Source organism: Nicotiana tabacum, chromosome 12, assembly GCF_000715075.1.
Source record: "Nicotiana tabacum cultivar K326 chromosome 12, ASM71507v2, whole genome shotgun sequence".
Taxonomy (NCBI): domain Eukaryota; kingdom Viridiplantae; phylum Streptophyta; class Magnoliopsida; order Solanales; family Solanaceae; genus Nicotiana; species Nicotiana tabacum.
The window spans coordinates 112431503-112451532 of record NC_134091.1 but is presented as its reverse complement, the minus strand read 5'-3'; the positions used below and the strand labels follow the sequence as shown (position 1 = coordinate 112451532).

Genomic DNA, 20030 nt, shown 5'->3' with positions numbered 1-20030 from the left:
CAAGTTCAATTATAATTTTAATTAATTAAGCCAACATAATGAATTCAAATATTCCTAATATTACACAGTAAGGTCCTAAGTCTACCCCTACATAAACATGTTTTAGCTACGTACAGACTCTCGACACCTCGTGCGTACGCATCATCCACAACTAATAGCACATAACAATTACATCACCTAGGGATAGTTTCCCCCTCACAAAGTTAGACAGGAGACTTAACTCACTCCGAAATTCCATAACCGGCTCCAACGCCACTCTAATACTCAACTCCAAGCCAAATGTTCCGAAACTAGTCAAACAATCACGGAAGCCAATAAACATACACTCCAACATTATAATTAATTAATTTATAACACTTCCCATCTCCGCTCAATAAGTCAATAAAGTCAACCCTCAAGCCCACGTGCCCAGCTTCCGAAGATGTTTGAAGATAAACTTTACTCATAACACCACGAACTCAAATATAAAATTTATTCATATTCAATTCCGTGGTAAATATCCAAAAATATCAATTTCTAGGTTTTCTCTTAAAATCCCACAATTTCCACAATTTTTCATGTATTTACAAGCCCAAATTCGTATATTGAACTCAGAGCTTGTAGAAATTACTTACCTCATGATTGGTGATAAAAATGACGCTCCAAAATCACTCCAAGGCCGACTCCCGTGGAAGAAATGAAATGAAAATGAGCCAAACCCACGTACTTAACAAGGCCCTCTGCCTAGTGGGCATAGCACCTGCGATTCCGCAAGTGCGGTCCAAACATTGCATCTGCGGAACCCCCTGACTCTCAACACTTTGTTTTTGCGGATAAGAGTCCGCTTCTATGCTCCTTCATCCCAAGGCCCCTTCCCGCTTCTGCGACCAACAACCCGCACCTGCGAGCTCGAAGGTGCGGAAATTCCCTCGCACCTGCGCAACCATAGCCTCTCACCTACCACCGCTTCTGCACCCCTGCGCCTAGACCTTCCTCACGAAAATTGCACCTGCGACGACCCCATACACACCTGCGTGACTGCACCCGCGGCCACTCCTTCCGCATGTGCAATTACACCGGTCTCCAGCAGCAACACCATCTCCTCAAATCCGAATTCCAATCCGTTTCAAACCTGAGGCCCCCGGGACCCCATCCAAACGTACTATCACGTCCCAAATGCGATACATACTTAGTCGAAGCCTCAAATCACATAAAAGAACATCAAAATTACGAATGGACGATCAAAAACCTTTCTTCCAACTTTCCAACCTTGAAACTTTCGCCGAACACATCCGAATTACACTTAAACATTCCGGAATGAGGCCAAACTTTACGCACAAGTGACAAATCACGATGCGAACCTATTCCAAGCCTCGGAACTCCAAACGGACATCGATAATATCAAAATCAACTTCAAACCAAACTTATGAAATTGTAGAACTTCGAAAATGCCAACTTTCCATAATATGCGCCAAAATGCTTCCGGACTACACAAACTCAACCCGAATATACGCCCAAGTACGAAATAATCATACGCTGATTGACGCGCTAGAGCTCAAAACGGCCGATCAGGTCGTTACAAAAATAACTGCGACTCAAGTTCTGCGAACGCAAAGGCAGCTACCTCAATAGTCTCCGAATAGATAAAGCTACAAAGCTAGCAACCGCAGTGCCCAGAAGTACTAGGATCTGTACACGAAGTGCCGAGTGTAGTATGATTACAACAAACCCAATATACTCAATAGGTAAAAAGACTAACCTTGAGCTGAAAGTAGTGACGAGCACTGAAAGGTACAGTCCAAACCAAATTACAATTGTACAGATATGATAGGAAATCTGACAGTAATAACTCAAAGGAACTCATAATTAGATGGTACATGTGAGCACCTAATCCAAAAAAAAAATTGCTTTAAATTATTTTTCTATATTTTTACTTAGTTTGCTTTGTACGTATTCATGTTTGATGCATTTTTAAGTTGTATTTTAAATCCTAAAGAAAATACAAAAATATTTTAATTTTTACATTTTTTAGATTTTAAATGCATAATCAATTGCATTTGTAAAACACTAAAATACCAAAAAATACATTAGTAACTCTACATGCATTTTTAGGCTAGTTAATTAATTAGGTCAAGAGTGAAATATATAAATATTTTAGTCACACAAATTAGTTTTAATTAAAATTTGAGTCCATAGTGGTTAATTTTGCAAAAACGTCTAATAAAGAAAGATGAGAAGGAAAGAAAGGGTTGTTGTGCACGTCTTTTAGAATTGGGCCAAGCAAATTCGGTGGCTCAGTTTCTCCACAAACTTGCCCTAAATTCTCCCTTAATTACCCAATTCTTTTCTCATTTTTGAAAAGAGGGGACAGACAACTGAAAAGAGAACAGGGACAGAACACCATCCCCTTAAAAAAAAACCTAGCTGCCTCTTCTTCACACATATAGACACACGATTCTTACTCATGTAATTCACACCTCCATTTTCATTCACCCACATACACATCCCTAGTAATACAATTCCCACAGATCTGAAGCAGATTGAGAAAAAAAAAACAAAATTATGAATTAAAAGGTTTGAATTCGAGATCTGAGATGCAAAATTTTGAAATAAAAACAAAAGAAAAGAGTGAATTTCAAGGAGAACTGAAGCTGAATCGATTATTGTGGATTGGTGAAGCTTGAATATTTTTCTGATTTTTTTGTTCAAAAGCTATTAAGTTCGAAATCTGCTGCTGTTTGCTGGAATTTCTTGCTGAGCTTCGTCTTCACTGTTTTGCTAGCCTTGATTTGGCTCAATTCAGCTATTTCTTTCGCCTAGCAGAAATTCTGCCCTTTCTCGGCTGGAAGTTGCTTGCCGAGTTCCATATTTGGTCTCTCCTTGCTGTTTTTTGGTATGTAGCTATAACTTTGTATGCTTCCGTTAAGATATTAATTTGAAGATCTGAATTTTCAGTTCTGCTTCATATGATATGTTTTTTTGCTGTTTGATGAATAATTTGGTTTAATTCTGAGGATTTGATTCTTAGTTTAATTCTAAGTCAAAGTAAATAACCTTGTATATTTTAATCCACCAAACACCTTTAAATTTTAAGTTGTTGAGCATTCTACGTATTTTGACCTTTTTATCTTTAATTGATCTAAATATTTATAATGTGGACTCTTCTTTCTTGTGTGAGAATTGAACTGTACAGGTAAATTATAGTAGCTGAAAGACACGTGATTAGAATGGTGTATAACTTTAAATGGTGTTATTAACTTATAAATGGGTTTAGTGTATCTGAACGTTTTTTCACGCTTATCTAGGTAAAGAATGTACATTTTTAGTCAATACTTTGGATCCAATTGTTCATGCCTTAATTAGTACTATAGAAATATTAATCTCAAGGCAATTGAGCTGTTATAAAATTAGTTGAGAGCAGATCGTAGAATTTTGGTTGTTAACGTGATGTTACTAGGAATTGGTTTTGGGTTTTGTACCTTTGTCTGTCGATTCTGGAGGACGTAGAGATTGCTTTAAATTTTGGAAGAAAACATGTCAAGGTGTAGGCAACAATAGTTATGTGATAATACTTTTCCACAATAACTCCATAACTAATTCACATTGTAGCTTGCTTTAGGCGCGATTAATAAATCATCGTGACTATGGGTACGGTTCTCGTTGCATAGTCACGATACGTAATCCCTAATTCGAGTGTGTGTTTCACGTGACTCGACCATAACTTCAAATGTTAATAATAAAATCAACACGTTGTAAATCGTGGGTGCGTTTCACATGGCGCGATTCGCAATGTGTACAAAAACAAATGAGTGCGCGACATCATGGCTTATTCAAATAAACTCCATAAATAATTAAAAGTGGTTAAAAAGCTAAAATGCACAATAGGTTATAAATTTGTATTAATCAGATAATTAGGCCAATTATTAATAGTTGAGCGACCGTGCTAAAACCACGGAATTCGGGAGTGTCTCACATCTTCTCCCGAGTTAACAGAATTCCTTACCCGGTCTTCTGTATTCGTAGACCATAAATAGAGTCAAATTTCCTCGATTTGGGATTTAAAATAAACCGGTGACTTGGGACACCATAAATTATTCCAAGTGGTGACTCTGATCAAATAAATAATCCCATTTCGAATATTGTCACTTTAATTAGAAAAACTCCCCTATCCCCTATCCCCCTCGGGAAAAAGGAGGTGTGACAGCTCTGGCGACTCGAAAGGGATCGAACCCAGAATCTCTGGTTCAGGGTTCAGAATTCGAGCTTAGAATAACTGTTATACTTGGTTTTTTTCTATTATCTGATTTTTATGTGTTTGAGCCTAATGTGCTAATTGCCGCTTTTTACCGCTTTGATATTGTTTGAACTGTATATAAATTGCTACGAAACCTTCCTTCTCTCTGAGTCTTCTAAATCTTCTAGGGAGCGTGCGCTTCGCGTGGCTTCTTTTCTGTTAGAGTCATATCCTAATTTTTAGAATGAGGTTCGGACAAGTTGCAAAGCCGGTGAAGCTTCTGTATTTTCGGTACGCTGCCCCCACCCCCCTCCCCCCCTCCCGGCTCGAGTTGTCCGCTCGGGTAAGCCAGGTCTAGAACAATGCACCCAGGATTTAAAACTTAGAATAACACAGCCTCATGACGGATCCCTAATAGGCATGTTTGCTTGCATCACGTGCATTTGACTTAGGGGACTCAACACAGGGGTTGGGTCCGTCTAGGATAGTTGCACCCGAAAATCAAAAGACCATCCTGATGCATTCTTTACGTGCTACTTGTGCATTAATTTGCTTGGCTTGTATGTTGACCGGCTTCTAGAGTAAGGAAAGAAAATTAAGAAAAAAAGAAAAAGAAAAACCAAGAGTGAGGTAGGATAGAAAAATGCCGGATTTTGATAATCCCGATATAAAATCCCGTTACTTTGCCAAAATTTCAAAAAAAAAAGATAGAATCATTTCAAAACAAATCATATTTTTTCTGTGCATCAAAATTGACCGAACTACGCAGGTTTAATTCTCATCAAATGTGAGATACGTAGGCAACCCTCATCGGATCCGGCCCCGTTTTTGCAAAAATAACCAGAAAATATGAAAATGCATCATTTTGTCATAAATAAATTTAGGGGATGTCACTTTCTGTCCAAATAGCCAGAAACGTCCCGACGGGACGCAGGAAGTTTATTTTACCAGAATAGCCACCTATGGCTCTTTTCCTAATTTTGGCCACTTAGCAAGCACAACTTTAAAATCTTCATTTCTGAAGGGCTGAAGGGCCGTATTTGCAAAGGTGGCCCTGAGTTGTTTGAGTTTTATTTTGCACAAATAATCTTTCTTTTGGGGTCAAAAATAAAAAATAAAAAAAATCAAAAATCACTTGTTTTTAACCAGTCGCCTTAAATAAAATGTGCGGGATGAGCACTGTTGAAAATATACCTTTTCGAGTCGTAGACGAGATTCCACTAGGACTCCATATGTGGTGGAACGACCTGGGGGAGGTCAACAAGCGTTCTGTGACAAAGGCTTTAGGTGGGCTCACTGGTCTTCTGGAAATTAAACCAAGGGTTCATATAATCGAAGCTTTAATACCGTTTTGGGACCCGACACACAATGTTTTCCACTTCTCTGATTTCGAGTTGACCCCTACACTAGAGGAAATAGCAGGTTATGCTGGTTTCGAAGGGAAGCTAAGGCATCAAATATCCAGTAGCACCAAGAACTGTAACCCCTCATAAGTTTTTGGACCTCTTGAGTATTAGCCAGCAGGTTAAAGATGAAAATTTAGCCGGAGGATTCTGCACATTCCGTTTCTTATACAGCCGGTATGGGGACCCCCACGGATTTGAGGCTCCGGACACTGGTTTGAATCATCAGGGAAATAAAGACAAATGGGAAGCACGTAGGGGTTTGGCCTTTGTGGTGGCATTTTTAGGCACTCTGATATGCCCAAGGAGTGACAGACATATAGAATTGGGGCTCGCAGGAGTGGCCGACTTTATGGTCAAAAAGGCCAATGGCACTATCATACCGATGATTCTCGCAGAAATTTACCGAGCTTTAACCGCTTGTCGAGCCGGGACAAAGTTTTTTGAGGGTTGCAACTTGCTTTTACAAATGTGGTTGGTAGAACATCTTTGTCATCGCCCAGGTTACATGAACTATGGTCCGACCGGACTCAATTGCATCGAAGAATATGAAAATCGAGTAAACGGTCATGAGTTGCCAGAAGGTACTGAGGCATAGTTCGCGTATTTGGGTTCTTTAAACACAAATAGAATTGAGTGGACTTTCGGTTGGCTCCCGGTCGATGAAGTTATTTACATGTCCGCCGGAGTGTGCTTTCTTTTATTAATGGGTCTTCGGAGTATTCAGCCATATGCCCCGCATCGGGTCCTACGCCAATTGGGCAGATACCAAACAATCCCCTATGACGAAGATTTGAGTCCACAGGTTATTGAACTATGCCCAAAAGCCACATTTCCAGAAGAAAGGGTTCGTTAGATTTGGCACCAATGTAGGTTCTTGGAACCACAGACTCAAGTACGAGATTTGTCCATGGGTGAAGTAGGATCCAACTACGCCATATGGTATGGTAAAAGAAGTCGGGTCGATCAAGAGCCAGAACAGCCCGTCAAAAGGCCCCATGTCCAACAATTCACCGATGGAGCATGAGAGCAATGGGTTGGTTAGCTAAAGAAAAGGAATATCGGACTACTATAAACAAACTAGAAGAACAAATTGAAAAATTCAAATTTGATAGTAGTTTGCAGGCAGCTGAAGATGAAGGGGAAAAGAAGAGGTTGGCTAGGGAAAATGAAGCCCTTCGAGCCCAAATCCAGAGAATGAAAATAGCCACCGAGACACCGGTAAGAAGTGAGAGAGATGAGAAAATTATAACCAACCTAAGGCGGAAAGTGCATGATTATGGTTTTGACTTGACAAAGGCCGAAAAGGACTTGTTAAATGCTCAAGCAAAGTTGGCCAAAAGTGTAGAAGAACATGCTAGATTAGCCCACCAGTTAAAGCAGAAATATGACAAAGAAGTAGCAATTTTACAAAAAACGCTGGTTGCCCTGGAAAATGAAATGGCCAAGCAAATAAAGGATTTCAAGACAGAAAGAGAGCATTGCTATGCATTGATTTACCAACTACAAGAAAGCCTGCAACAGTTACAAGACCAAAACAACACAGATACACAAGTGTTAGAGGCTCGGGCCCAGCAGATTGGACGTTTGCTTCAAGAAAAGGGTGTCATCAGAATGAGGATTAAAGAGATAGCTGATTATGTTGTAATGAAATGCCATGAATGTGAAGACATGACCAAGTCTATGTTTTTTGCTTCTGTAATGACATTCATTCGACAGGTGATAGTTGACCTAGACCACCTTCAAGAAGATATTGCCCGTAGGCCCGTGCAGAGACCGGCTGATGTCCCGCAAGCCCCCGGAGTACCAGTGGAGGCTCTTATGTATTTTTGATTTTTTTTAGTTAGTTTTTCAGTCTGTATTTTACTTTCCTCGAGTTTTGTTTGTCCTTGTCAAGGCTGCTTATTGCTTTATTTCAAGTCTGTAGATTTTTCTTTTGTAGTCATCACTACTTTTATGTCCTTGTAATAGAAAATTCAAAAAGATATCTTTTATTAATGAAATATTGAAAAAAGATTCATTTTGCATTTATTTCCCTGAACTATGTAATGATCTGATTCATGCGGCGTCATGATACGTAGGCAATCCCCATAGGATTCGATCATAGTCTTAAAAGAAAATAGAGAAAAGAAAAAAAAAAAAAAGAGGAAAATAAAAAAAAGAGGGAAGAAAGAAAAGAGGGGCCAAACAAAAGAAAAAAAAGAGAATGAGAATTAAAAGAGCGAAACACAGCAAAAGGAGAGAGGGAAAAATCAGGATTCGAAATTTGGGAAAAGAGCCGGGATGAAGCACATAAGCCGTCGCAAAGCAGTTTAACTGCTCAGGTGCATTGCATCCCCAATATGCGATTCCCTATCTGTTAAATGCTTCAAAACTGACCAAGTTATTGTGTGTGCATAAAAAGACAGGTTTTGTTTAGGTGGTTAGTTTGTTGGCATCCTGGCAAGTCACCCCTATAATACCAGATCAAAGCGCAAGGCAGTCATGACTAGCAAAGAGTCAGACACGGGTGTTGTTGACCCGTTGAGGGAGATTGTAGACTCGGAGTCTGAATTGAAAGAGGAGGTCCACAGGTTGAAGCATCAAATGGCTGAAATGTATCAAGCCTGGATCATGGGGCATCCTCCACCGTCATTTCCCGCTAACTACATAGAAAATACCGCCTTCATCCCACCACTTGCACAAGCCCAGAATCCCACTACCGTTGATCTTTCCCCTCAGCATGCACCGGGTTTTACCCCTTTCCACCACTACCCCGGCACCTCGTCCCAAACTTTCCAAGCTCCACCAGCCAAAACAACCGTATACCTGGCTTCGACATCTGCTCCTGTTTTTGTAGCCTCTCCGCAAACTACCCTCCACCGATCTTCTAGTGAACCCGCATTCCAAGCTCCAGATACCCAATATTATGCTCCGGAACCAACTTTCAAAGTCACGGATCCTTATTACTACACCCCTCACTTTGAACCTCCTGTTGAAACTGAGAAACCATCCCGGAAACATGGACCAGGATGAGATATTCAGGAAAGTGAAGAGTCTAGAACAATCTTTGAAGAACATGCAAGGGGTATGAAGCTAAGTAAGTGTGGCTTACAAGGATTTATGCTTATTCCCTGATGTCCAACTGCCCGCTGGGTTCAAGATGCCCAAGTTTGACCTGTACGATGGACATGGAGATCCTGTGGCCCATTTGAGAGGCTTTTGCAGCAAGATGAGAGGCGTCGGTGGGAAAGACGAATTATTAATGGCGTATTTCAGTCAGAGTCTGAGTGGGGCGGCTTTGGAATGGTACACCCGCCAAGACGCTAGCAGGTGGTACACATGGGACGACTTGGCTCAGGCCTTTGCTCGGCATTTTCAATACAATATAGACATTGTCCCGGATCGCCTATCTTTGACCAAGGTAGAGAAGAAGCCTGGTGAGAGCTTTAGGGAATATGGTTTCAGATGGAGAGAACAAGCTGCACGGGTCAATCCTCCAATGGAAGAAGATGAGATGGTCGAGTACTTTCTTCAAGCCTTAGAACCTACTTACTTTGGCCATTTGATCTCAGCCATAGGTAAGTCCTTCAACGATGTGGTAAAGATGGGAGGAATGGTGGAAGAGGGACTCAAGTCAAGCAAGATCATGAGTTATTCTGCCATAAAAGCAACCACACAGGCAATTCAAAGTGGCACCAGAAGCCTATTAGGCAAAAAGAAGAAAGATGATGTCGCTATGTTTGTCTCTGGATCAGGGCGTGGCCCAAGGGTTTCGCCTCACCAGTATACACAACCTCGCCCCCAAACTTAAGCCTACACCCAAGCTCCATATAATCCATCCCCACATTATTTTCCACCTCAAGACCCTCAATATTCAGTCAGACCACCCCAATACTATGTTCACCATGCACAGTCATATACGCGACCCCCTCCTTACCCGCAATGGCGTACTCCAACTCCACAAAATCCTTATCCACCCCCACAACCATACTGAAACCCTACCGGTCCAAGCTTTCGATTGAGGCCGGATTATAGAAAAGAGAGGCAGCAGCGGAAAGAAACCTTCACCCCTCTTGGAGAGTCGTATACCAGTTTGTTTCAAAGGTTGAGGCAGTTGGACGTTTTGAGGCTGATTGAGCCAAAGACACCAAATCCACCTCCAAGGAACCTTGATTATTCCCTCAGATGCGCATATTGTTCTGATGCCCCAGGGCACGACACAGAGAAGTGTTGGCATTTGAAGAGGGCGATCCAAGAGCTTATTGATACAAATCAAATTGTGGTCCAGAACCCGGAGGCACCAAACATCAACCAAAATCCTTTTCCGGCCCATGCAGAGACACATATGATTGAGATAGTTCATAAGGATAGGGAGCCCAAGAATTCTTCCAAGTCTGCCATGATGATCCGGGCTAGCGAAAGTAATCTAGTTAAAGCTCTAGATTCTGCAAAAGCAATGCCCTTGACAGTTGAAGGGGTGTCGGAGAAGCTAAGCACACTCAACATGAATCCATCTGTATTGGTTGTGAAAGGGCCTCCAATTGATGTTGAAGCGAACTAGGAAAAGCAAAAAGTGATCGTACCAGGGGTCCCGGGCAAGCCTGTCATAATCGTGGAAGGGGCTCTTATTACCCCTTTTATTATTAAGCCAGTGACCCAATTACCAATGGTTGACACAAAAGTCATCCCGTGGAATTACAAACAGGTGATAGTAACATATAAGAGGAAAGAAGTAGAGGAAGAAGTCAATGAAACCGGAGGACTGACTCGTTCTGGGAGATGTTTTACCCCAGAAGAACTAAGGAAAGCTAAGCCATTCAAGGATGGCCACATCCCAGTAAAGAAGTCGGTCACCGAAGAAGAGGTTGAAGAGATCCTGAAAAAGATAAAAATGCAAGACTATTCCATTTTAGAGCAGTTAAGGAAAACACCAGCTCGGATCTCTCTTTTGTCTTTGCTGATACATTCAGATGAACACCGCAAAGCCCTGATGAAGATTTTGAATGAGGCCCATGTTCCTGATAAGATCACGGTAAACCACTTGGAAAAGATTGCTAACAAGATTTTGGAAGCAAACAGGATCACTTTCTCAGATGATGAACTTCCTATGGAGGGTATAGAGCACAACCGAGCTCTTTATCTCACAGTGAAATGCGAGGATTCTGCTGTCTCAAGGGTACTGGTCGATAACGGTTCTAGTGCAAATATTTGCCCTCTGTCCACTTTGCAAAAGTTGAAGATCGGCACCGAAAGGATCCACATGAACAATGTATGTGTTCGAGGCTTTGATGGAGGAGGGAAAGATTATGTTGGTGATATAATGCTCGAATTGTCAATAGGGCGAGTTGAGTTCACTATGGAGTTCCAAGTGCTAGATATGGTTGTCTCCTATAACTTGTTATTGGGCAGGCCCTGGATACATGCTGCCAAGGCAATCCCGTCTTCTCTTCATCAAATGGTGAAGTTTGAATGGGACAGGCAGGAAATAGTTGTGCACGGTGATGAGAACTTATCTGCTTACAATGACACAATTGTTCCATTTATTGAAGTTGAAGATGATAAAGGGCCTTGGGTTTACCAAATGTTCGAAACAGTGTCTGTCAAGAAGATTCCTGAATGAAAATACATTCCAGGTCCGAAGCTACCATCCGTGTCCGTCATGGTAGCAAATGAAATGTTGAAGAATGGTTTTGTGCCGGGTAAAGGCCTGGGTTCATCTCTGCAGGGTATTGCACATCTGGTGTGTCCACGTGAAAGTTTTGGTACATTTGGTTTGGGATTCACACTCACAGGGAAGGACATGAAAAAGGCTAAAAATTTGAAAAGAAAGGCATGGTCACTTCCTAATCCTGTTCCACATATCTCCAAGTCTTTTGTCAAGCCAGGGGTCGCAAAACGCCCAATATCAGTGGTCCCAAAACCTGTGGTCGACTTTGATGAAGAGCTGATCAAGAGGTTCCAGAGTTTGTTTGATGAGGTTAACATGGTGGAAATCGAGGAAGGTTCCAGTAATGCCGATGTGCAGCTCGTTGGGCCAAATGTGAAGCTTAGCAATTGGAAAGCTACTCCTCTCTCCACCCGGAAGGAGTTTTGGTAGTTTGCTTTGTTTTCCTTTCTGTTATCTGGGTTCTTCCAGGGTTGTAATCTAGATTTTTTATTTTTTTGCTTGTTTTGATGTACAAACCCTTCTATCCTTTTATTTTCAATGAAATACAATTTCTCGTTTTCCATTATTCCTGATAGCGTTTCATTTTTGGTTTGTTTCTTTTTTCTGTACAGTTCTTTTTATGCTGGTTTCAATGACATGATATGCATGAGGAATTTTCAGCCAAATCTTAAAAGCCAATCTAATTCCGAAACAACAATCCAAGAAGTAGAGTGTGATGATGAAACAGAATATGATGAAGAAGCAGCATTTCAGGAAATCAGTAGAGAACTAAATCACTTTGAAGAAAAACCCAAGCCTAATTTGAATGAAACTGAAGCAATCAATTTAGGAGATCAAGATAATATCAGGGAAACCAAGATAAGTGTGCATCTGGAACCACAAATCAAGGAAGAAATAATCAACGCACTGTTTGAATATAAAGATGTTTTTGCATGGTCGTATGATGACATGCCGGGTTTGAGCACTGATTTGGTAGTTCATAAATTGCCAACTAATCCGGTATTCCCTCCAGTCAAGCAAAAGTTAAGGAAGTTCAAGACTGACATGAGTGTGAAGATCAAAGAAGAAATCACAAAGCAGCTTGACGCAAAGGTCATTCGGGTCACTCGATATCCCACTTGGTTAGCTAATGTCGTGCCAATACCAAAGAAGGATGGTAAGACCAGGGTCTGTGTTGATTATCGTGATCTCAATAAGGCAAGTCCAAAAGATAACTTTCCATTGCCGAACATCCATAATGTGATCGGCAATTGTGCCAAGCATGAGATTGGGTCTTTTGTGGATTGCTACGCGGGATATCACCAGATCCTGATGGATGAGGAAGATGCATAAAAGACAGCATTCATCACACCATGGGGGACATACTGCTACCGGGTAATGCCATTTGGTTTGAAGAATGCTGGGGCAACTTATATGAGGGCAATGACCACCATATTTCATGACATGATACACAAGGAAATTGAGGTTTATGTAGATGATGTGATCATAAAGTCAAAGAAGCAGTCCGACCATATTGGAGACTTGAGAAAGTTTTTCCAAAGGCTCCGCAAGTACAACCTCAAGCTCAATCCGGCAAAATGTGCATTTGGTGTCCCGTCCGGGAAACTGTTAGGATTCATAGTCAGTCGACACGGTATTGAGTTGGACCCATCAAAGATCAAAGACATCCAAGAATTACCACCGCCAAAGAACAAAACCGAGGTAATGAGCCTTCTCGGAAGGTTAAACTACATCAGCAGGTTTATTGCTCAACTCACGACAACTTGTAAGCCCATCTTTAAGTTGCTAAAGAAGAATGCTGCGGTTAAGTGGACTGATGAGTGTCAGGAAGCATTTGATAAGATCAAGAGTTACCTGTCAAACCTACCTGTGCTGGTCCCGCCAGAACCTGGGAGACCTTTAATTCTCTATTTGACGGTATTGGATAATTCTTTCAGTTGTGTGTTGGGTCAACACGACATCACGGGCAAGAAAGAGCGAGCTATTTATTATCTCAGCAAGAAGTTCACTCCTTATGAGGTTAAGTATACTCTTCTTGAAAGGACATGTTGCGCCCTGACTTGGGTGGCACAAAAGTTGAAGTATTATCTGTCATCCTACACTACTTACCTCATTTCTCGCATGGATCCTCTAAAGTATATCTTTCAGAAGCCCATGCCCACAGGAAGATTGGCAAAGTGGTAGATTTTACTCACAGAGTTTGACATCATCTATGTGACTCGGACCGCGATGAAAGCCCAAGCCCTGGCCAATCACTTGGCCGAGAATCCGGTGGATGAAGAATATGAGCCACTGAAGACTTATTTTCCTGATGAAGAAGTGATGTATATTGACGAGGCTGATCATGATGAAAAGCCAGGTTGGAAACTCTTCTTTGATAGAGCTGCTAATATGAAAGGTGTCGGAATATGGGCTATACTCATTTCTGAAACAAGGCATCACTACCCCGTAACAGCTCAGCTTCGATTTTATTGCACTAACAACATGGCTGAATACGAGGCATGCATTCTGGGTTTAAGGCTAGCTATAGACATGGGAGTTCAAGAAATATTGGTTTTGGGAGATTCAGTTTTGTTGGTTCACCAGATTCAGGGAGAATGGGAGACTCGAGATTTGAAGCTCATACTGTATCGACAATGTCTGCATGATCTTCGTCAACGATTCAGGTCGGTAGAATTCAGGCATATTCCCAGGATTCACAATGAGATTGCCGACGCCTTGGCTACTCTGGCGTCAATGCTACACCATCCGGATAAGACTTATGTCGAACCTCTACATATCCAAATCCGTGATCAGCATGCCTATTGCAATGTGGTTGAGGAGGAACCTGATGGTGAACCTTGGTTCCATGATGTCAAGGAATACATCAAATCGGGGGTATATCCGGTACATGCCACAGGTGATCAAAAGAGAACCATTCGACGTCTGGCTAGTGGATTTTTCTTAAGTGGGGGAATATTGTACAAGAGAACTCCAGATCTAGGATTACTAAGGTGCATAGAGGCTAAAAAAGCTTCGACTATCATGGCCGAAGTGCATTCCAGAGTTTGCGGTCCGCATATGAGTGGGTATGTCCTAGCAAAGAAGATTCTTCGAGTAGGTTATTATTGGCTCACCATGGAACGAGATTGCATCAGCTTCGTTTGCAAATGTCATCAATGCCAAGTGCACAGTGATTTGATTCATTCCCCGCCATCTGAGTTGCACACAATATCTGTACCTTGGCTCTTCATTGTTTGGGACATGGATGTCATTGGAACAATTGAGCCGGCAGCGTCAAACGGGCATAGATTTATTCTGGTGGCCATTGATTACTTTACTAAGTGGGTCGAAGCTGTAACTTTCAAGTTCGTGACCAAGAAGGCGGTGGTAGATTTTGTTCATTCAAACATCATTTGTCGGTTCGGAATTCCCAAGGTAATCATCACAGATAATGCTGCTAACCTCAACAGTCATTTGATGAAAGAGGTATGCCAACTGTTCAAGATTATGCATCGAAACTCCACTCCGTATCATCCTAAGGCAAACGGAGTTGTTGAGGCTGCTAACAAGAACATAAAGAAGATACTTCGTAAGATGGTGCAAGGTTCCAGGCAATGGCATGAAAAGTTACCTTTTGCTTTACTGGGTTATCGCACTACTGTTCGCACTTCAATAGGTGCAACTCCCTATTTGCTGGTATATGGAACCGAGGCAGTTATACCTGCGAAAGTTAAGATTCCATCCATGCGGATCGTTGTTGAAGCTGAAATTGATGATGATGAGTGGGTCAAAACCCGGCTAGAGCAATTGAGTTTGATTGATGAAAAATGATTGGCAGCAGTATGTCATGGTCAATTGTATCAGAAAAGAATGGCAAGAGCATACAACAAGAAGGTGCGTCCCCAAAAATTTGAAGTGGGTCAGCTGGTATTGAAATGCATCCTTCCACATCAGGCTGAAGCTAAAGGCAAGTTCGCCCCAAACTGGAAGGGGCCGTTCATTGTGACAAAGGTGTTGCCCAATGGTGCTTTGTATTTAACAGACATAGAAGGTAAATGTGTGGATATGGCTATCAATTCTGATGCAGTCAAGAGATATTATGTATGATTTCTTTGCTTATCTTCAATCGCATTTTGTACTAGGCATGTTTAAAGTTGGAATGACGAAGGCATTTTATTCTGCTATCCCAAACTCTTTTATCATTTGTTACCCCTTTTTGAGCCTTATTTATTTTCTTTCATACCCCTCTTTTGGAATAAGAAGCAGAGTTAGAAATATAAAAGAAAATAAAAAAGAAAAAAAAGAAAAAAAAGATAAGGAAAAGAGAAAAGCAAAGAAAGAAAAGAGAAAAGAAAGGAGAAAAAGAAAAGCAAGGTAACAAAAACAAAACTCTTATGTTTGAACTACGTTCGACCTGATTCCTTTTAAGGATACGTAGGCAGCCTTACACGGTTCGGTCCCATTAAAATAAAAATTCAAAATTCCCCAGATTCAAAAAAACTGGGGCAGAAGTTTTAGTTTTACAATAGGTCTGATTCCAAAAGTTGTAATTTTGAACCCTTTCATCTTAAGTCATGTTGAGCCTTATACCACATTTTCTTTCTAACCCTTTCCAAAAGCCTATACTACGGTCCAAAGAAAGACCTTCCGATCAATCTTTGAGGATGCCAAGTCAAGTGAGATAGAGGTATGATTTCCATCATGGGTAACACTTTGTTCATTGGGTACAAGGAAAATAAATAAAATGAGAGAGTCTTATTGGTGAAAACCCTCACGGGCACCGTAAGGCGATGGTGAGGTGAGGGAAAATTTAAAATAAGAGAGTCTTATTGGTGAAAACTCTCACGGGCACCGTAAGGCGGCAGTGAGTTGAGAGATGAACGAATGAGAGAGGTTTGTTGGTGAAAAACCTTCAGGGCACTACAAGTCGAAAGAGGTTGGTGACTTTACAGAAAAGTCGGATCATTGAAAGCCCGATTTTTGAAGTATGAAGAGATGACATGAACTGAAATGTGATTAGTTGGATGGATTAGGCTGATCAATCCGAAATGCATGTCATGATCATTAGAGCCAGTTGATTCATTCAGATAAGTCTCTTTTCCATATTTCTTCAAATAGTCATCTCAGTTTTTTTTTCTTTTTATTCCTAATTCTCGAAGTCACTTCGCTTTGTCTCTTTTGGGTCTATTTTTCTAAGTCTCTGTCAAATCAGTCTTTATTAAGCAAGCAAGAAAGGACTTCAAAGCTCATTACCAGCTTTTTATTTGCACCAAGCAAAATTCGGCCAGGCACATCACAAGTGACATGATTTAGAATGAGCAATGCGGTGGTAACTGAAGTTCAGTGGTCAAGTGATTCGTGAATTTGTAGGAAATGCAAAGGTTCAAAAGTTGTCAGAATGAAAGTGCCATACGACGAGTTGAGTGTAAGAGATTCAAGTCATTCAGAGGTTTTGTGGTCGAGGTCCGATCAAAAGGTGAAACAATTCTTTGTAGCCCGAAGCAACTAATCAAAACGAAGCGGGGTAGTGGCAGAAGCAGACACTTTCAGCCAGGATGCCACAAACTAACCACCATATTTTCAAACTAACAAAATTTTCTTTGTTTTAAGCAGGGGAAAGAAATCTTGTTTGCTTTGCTAAGAATCTCTATGAGGAAAGCATGTTCTATATAAGTTCAGTTTTAACTGTTCACGACCCTCCTGGATAGTGGGATCTAGTTTTAAATTTTCAGTACCCTCCTGGATAATGGGATTCAACTAATAATTAATGAATGTTCCTGGTACAAACTGGGGCAGAAAATTTTCTCTGTTTTGTCTGTATTGTTGTGATAGCAGGCGCCCACCTGGAGAATGAGGGAATTTATTTCAAGTTTTAAGTCATCAGGCGCCCACCTGGAGAACGAGGGAATTCATTTCAGTTTTAAGTCAAAATCAGGCGCCCACTTGGAGAATGAGGGAATTTATTTCAAGTTTTAAATCATCAGGCGCCCACCTGGAGAATGAGGCAATTCATTTAGGTTTTAAGTCATCAGGCGCCCACTTGGAGAACGAGGGAATTCATTTTAGCTTTAAGTCAAAATCAGGCGCCCGCCTGGAGAACGAGGCAGTTCATTTCAGTTTTAAGTCATCAAGCGCCCACCTGGAGAATGAGGGAATTCATTTTAAGCTTTAAGTCATCAGGCGCCCACCTAGAGAACGAGGGAATTCATTTTAGCTTTAAGTCAAAATCAGGCGCCCACCTGGAGAACGAGGGAATTTATTTCAGCTTTAAGCCATCAGGCACCCACCTGGAGAACGAGGAAATTCATTTTAGCTTTAAGTCAAAATCAGGCACCCACCTGAAAAACGAGGGAATTTATTTCAGTTTTAAGTCATCAGGCGCCCACCTGGAGAACGAGGGAATTCATTTTAGCTTTAAGTCAAAATCAGGCGCCCACCTGGAGAACGAGTGAATTTATTTCAAGTTTTAAGTCACCAGGTGCCCACTTGGAGAGCGAGGGAATTCATTTCAGTTTTAAGTCAAAATCAGGCGCCCACCTAGAGAATGAGGGAATTTATTTCAAATTTTAAGTCATCAAGCGCCCACCTGGAGAACGAGAGAATTCATTTCAGTTTTAAGTCATCAGGCGCCCACCTGGAGAACGAGGGAATTCGTTTCAAATTTCAAGTCATTTCAGAATTCAATTCAAGTTAGAAGTAGCAGAAGCTCGCCTCAAGAATGCGAGCTGACAGTCCGAGATGACCAAAGGAAGTCTCAATCCAGAATAAAAGAAAAAAAAAAGAGAAATGAATCCAAAATGCAGAAGCTGATGAAAGATATGAGCTGCACAAGACATGACTGAAGTCGCAAGCTTTGCATGTCCCGTCTTAATCTGAAAAGCCATAGAAGAATGAACTAGCACCTGCAGCTAGCAAGCATCGAGGTTCAGATCAGAGTCTGCGTGAAGAACCAGCCAAGACTCAAGATCACGCTTCAAAAAACTCATAAAGGAATCTTGTAACTCGTAGCTGATAGGCTTAGTTGGTCTTTTTCATTTTGACTTTGGTGTAATAAAGAGCTCAGCAAGCAGTAAACAGCAGCAACAACAGTGAAATCATAGCTTCTCGGTAGTCCCAGCTACCTAAGCTTCCAGAACTACACCGACCTGATTCCTTTATAGCCAAAGATATGTAGGCAACCTCCGAAGCAAGGTTCGGTCAAACTTTTCAAAAACACTTCACATGGAGTATCCAAACGGGCAAAAATTGCTCGTAATTGCTCACTTTATCTTCGCCCGAAAACTCTTCATGTTTTCGAGCAAAGAGGGACAGCTGTGAGCACCTAATTTTTGCCTTAATATAAAATTACTCCTAAAAAATCCAAAAAAACATATATAGCTTTAAATTATTTTTTTATATTTTTACTTAGTTTGCTTTGTACGTATTCATGTTTGATGCATTTTTAAGTTGTATTTTCAATCCTAAAGAAAATACAAAAATATTTTAATTTTTACATTTTTTAGATTTTAAATGCATAATCAATTGCATTTGTAAAACACTAAAATCCAAAAAATACATTAGTAACTCTACATGCATTTTTAGGCTAGTTAATTTATTAGGTCATTAATCAATTAATGAGTGAAATATATAAATATTTTAGCCACACAAATTAGTTTTAATTAAAATTTGAGTCCATAGTGGTTAATTTTGCAAAAACGTCTAATAAAGAAAGATGAGAAGGAAAGAAAAGGTTGTTGGTGCATGTCTTTTAGAATTGGGCCAAGCAAATTCGGTGGCCCGGTTTCTCCACAAGCTTGCCCTAAATTCTTCCTTAATTACTCAATTCTTTTCTCATTTTTGAAAAAAGGGGACAGACAACTGAAAAGAGAACAGGGACAGAACCCCATCTCCTTAAAAAAAAAACCTAGCAGGCTCTTCTTCACACATATAGACACACGATTCTTACTCATGTAATTCACACCTCCATTTTCATTCACCCACATACACACCCCTAGTAATACAATTCTCACAGATCTGAAGCGGATTGAGAAAAACAAAAACAAAATTATGAATTAAAAGGTTTGAATTCGAGATCTGAGATGCAAAATTTTGAAATATAAACAAAAGAAAAGAGTGAATTTCAAGGAGAACTGAAGCTGAATCGATTATTGTGGATTGGTGAAGCTTGAATATTTTTCTGATTTTTTTTTTCAAAAGCTATTAAGTTCGAAATCTGCTGCTGTTTGCTGGAATTTCTTGCTGAGCTTCGTCTTCACTGTTTTGCTAGCCTTGATTTGGCTCAATTCAGCTATTTCTTTCGCCTAGCAGAAATTCTGCCCTTTCTCGGCTGGAAGTTGCTTGCCGAGTTCCATATTTGGTCTCTCCTTGCTGTTTTTTGGTATGTAGCTATAACTTTGTATGCTTCCGTTAAGATATTAATTTGAAGATATGAATTTTCAGTTCTGTTTCATATGATATGTTTTTCTTGATGTTTGATGAATAACTTGGTTTAGTTCTGAGGATTTGATTCTTAGTTTAATTCTAAGTAAAAGTAAATAACCTTGTATGTTTTAATCCACCAAACACCTTTAAATTTTAAGTTGTTGAGCATTCTACGTATTTTGACCTTTTTATCTTTAATTGATCTAAATATTTATAATGTGAACTCTTCTTTCTTGTGTGAGAATTGAACTGTACAGGTAAATTATAGTAGCTAAAAGACACGTGATTAGAATGGTGTATAACTTTAAATGGTGTTATTAACTTATAAATGGGTTTAGTGTATCTAAACGTTTTTTCACGC

General features: G+C 40.5%; 1 protein-coding gene across 1 annotated transcript; it reads left to right on the top strand.

The window, feature by feature from the left end:
• The first annotated feature begins 2240 nt into the window (after positions 1-2240).
• LOC142166936 (uncharacterized) lies at positions 2241-19697 on the top strand. Its single transcript, XM_075226831.1, has 2 exons — positions 2241-2872; positions 11878-19697. The coding sequence occupies exon 2, from the start codon at positions 13496-13498 to the stop codon at positions 15077-15079; it is 1584 nt and encodes a 527-aa protein (XP_075082932.1). The 5' UTR covers positions 2241-2872; positions 11878-13495; the 3' UTR covers positions 15080-19697.
• The last annotated feature ends 333 nt before the right edge of the window (positions 19698-20030 follow it).

Bases quoted from the DNA above. Each gene is read 5' to 3' on its own strand.
- LOC142166936 (XM_075226831.1), top strand. From the start codon at position 13,496: ATGAAAGCCCAAGCCCTGGCCAATCACTTGGCCGAGAATCCGGTGGAT.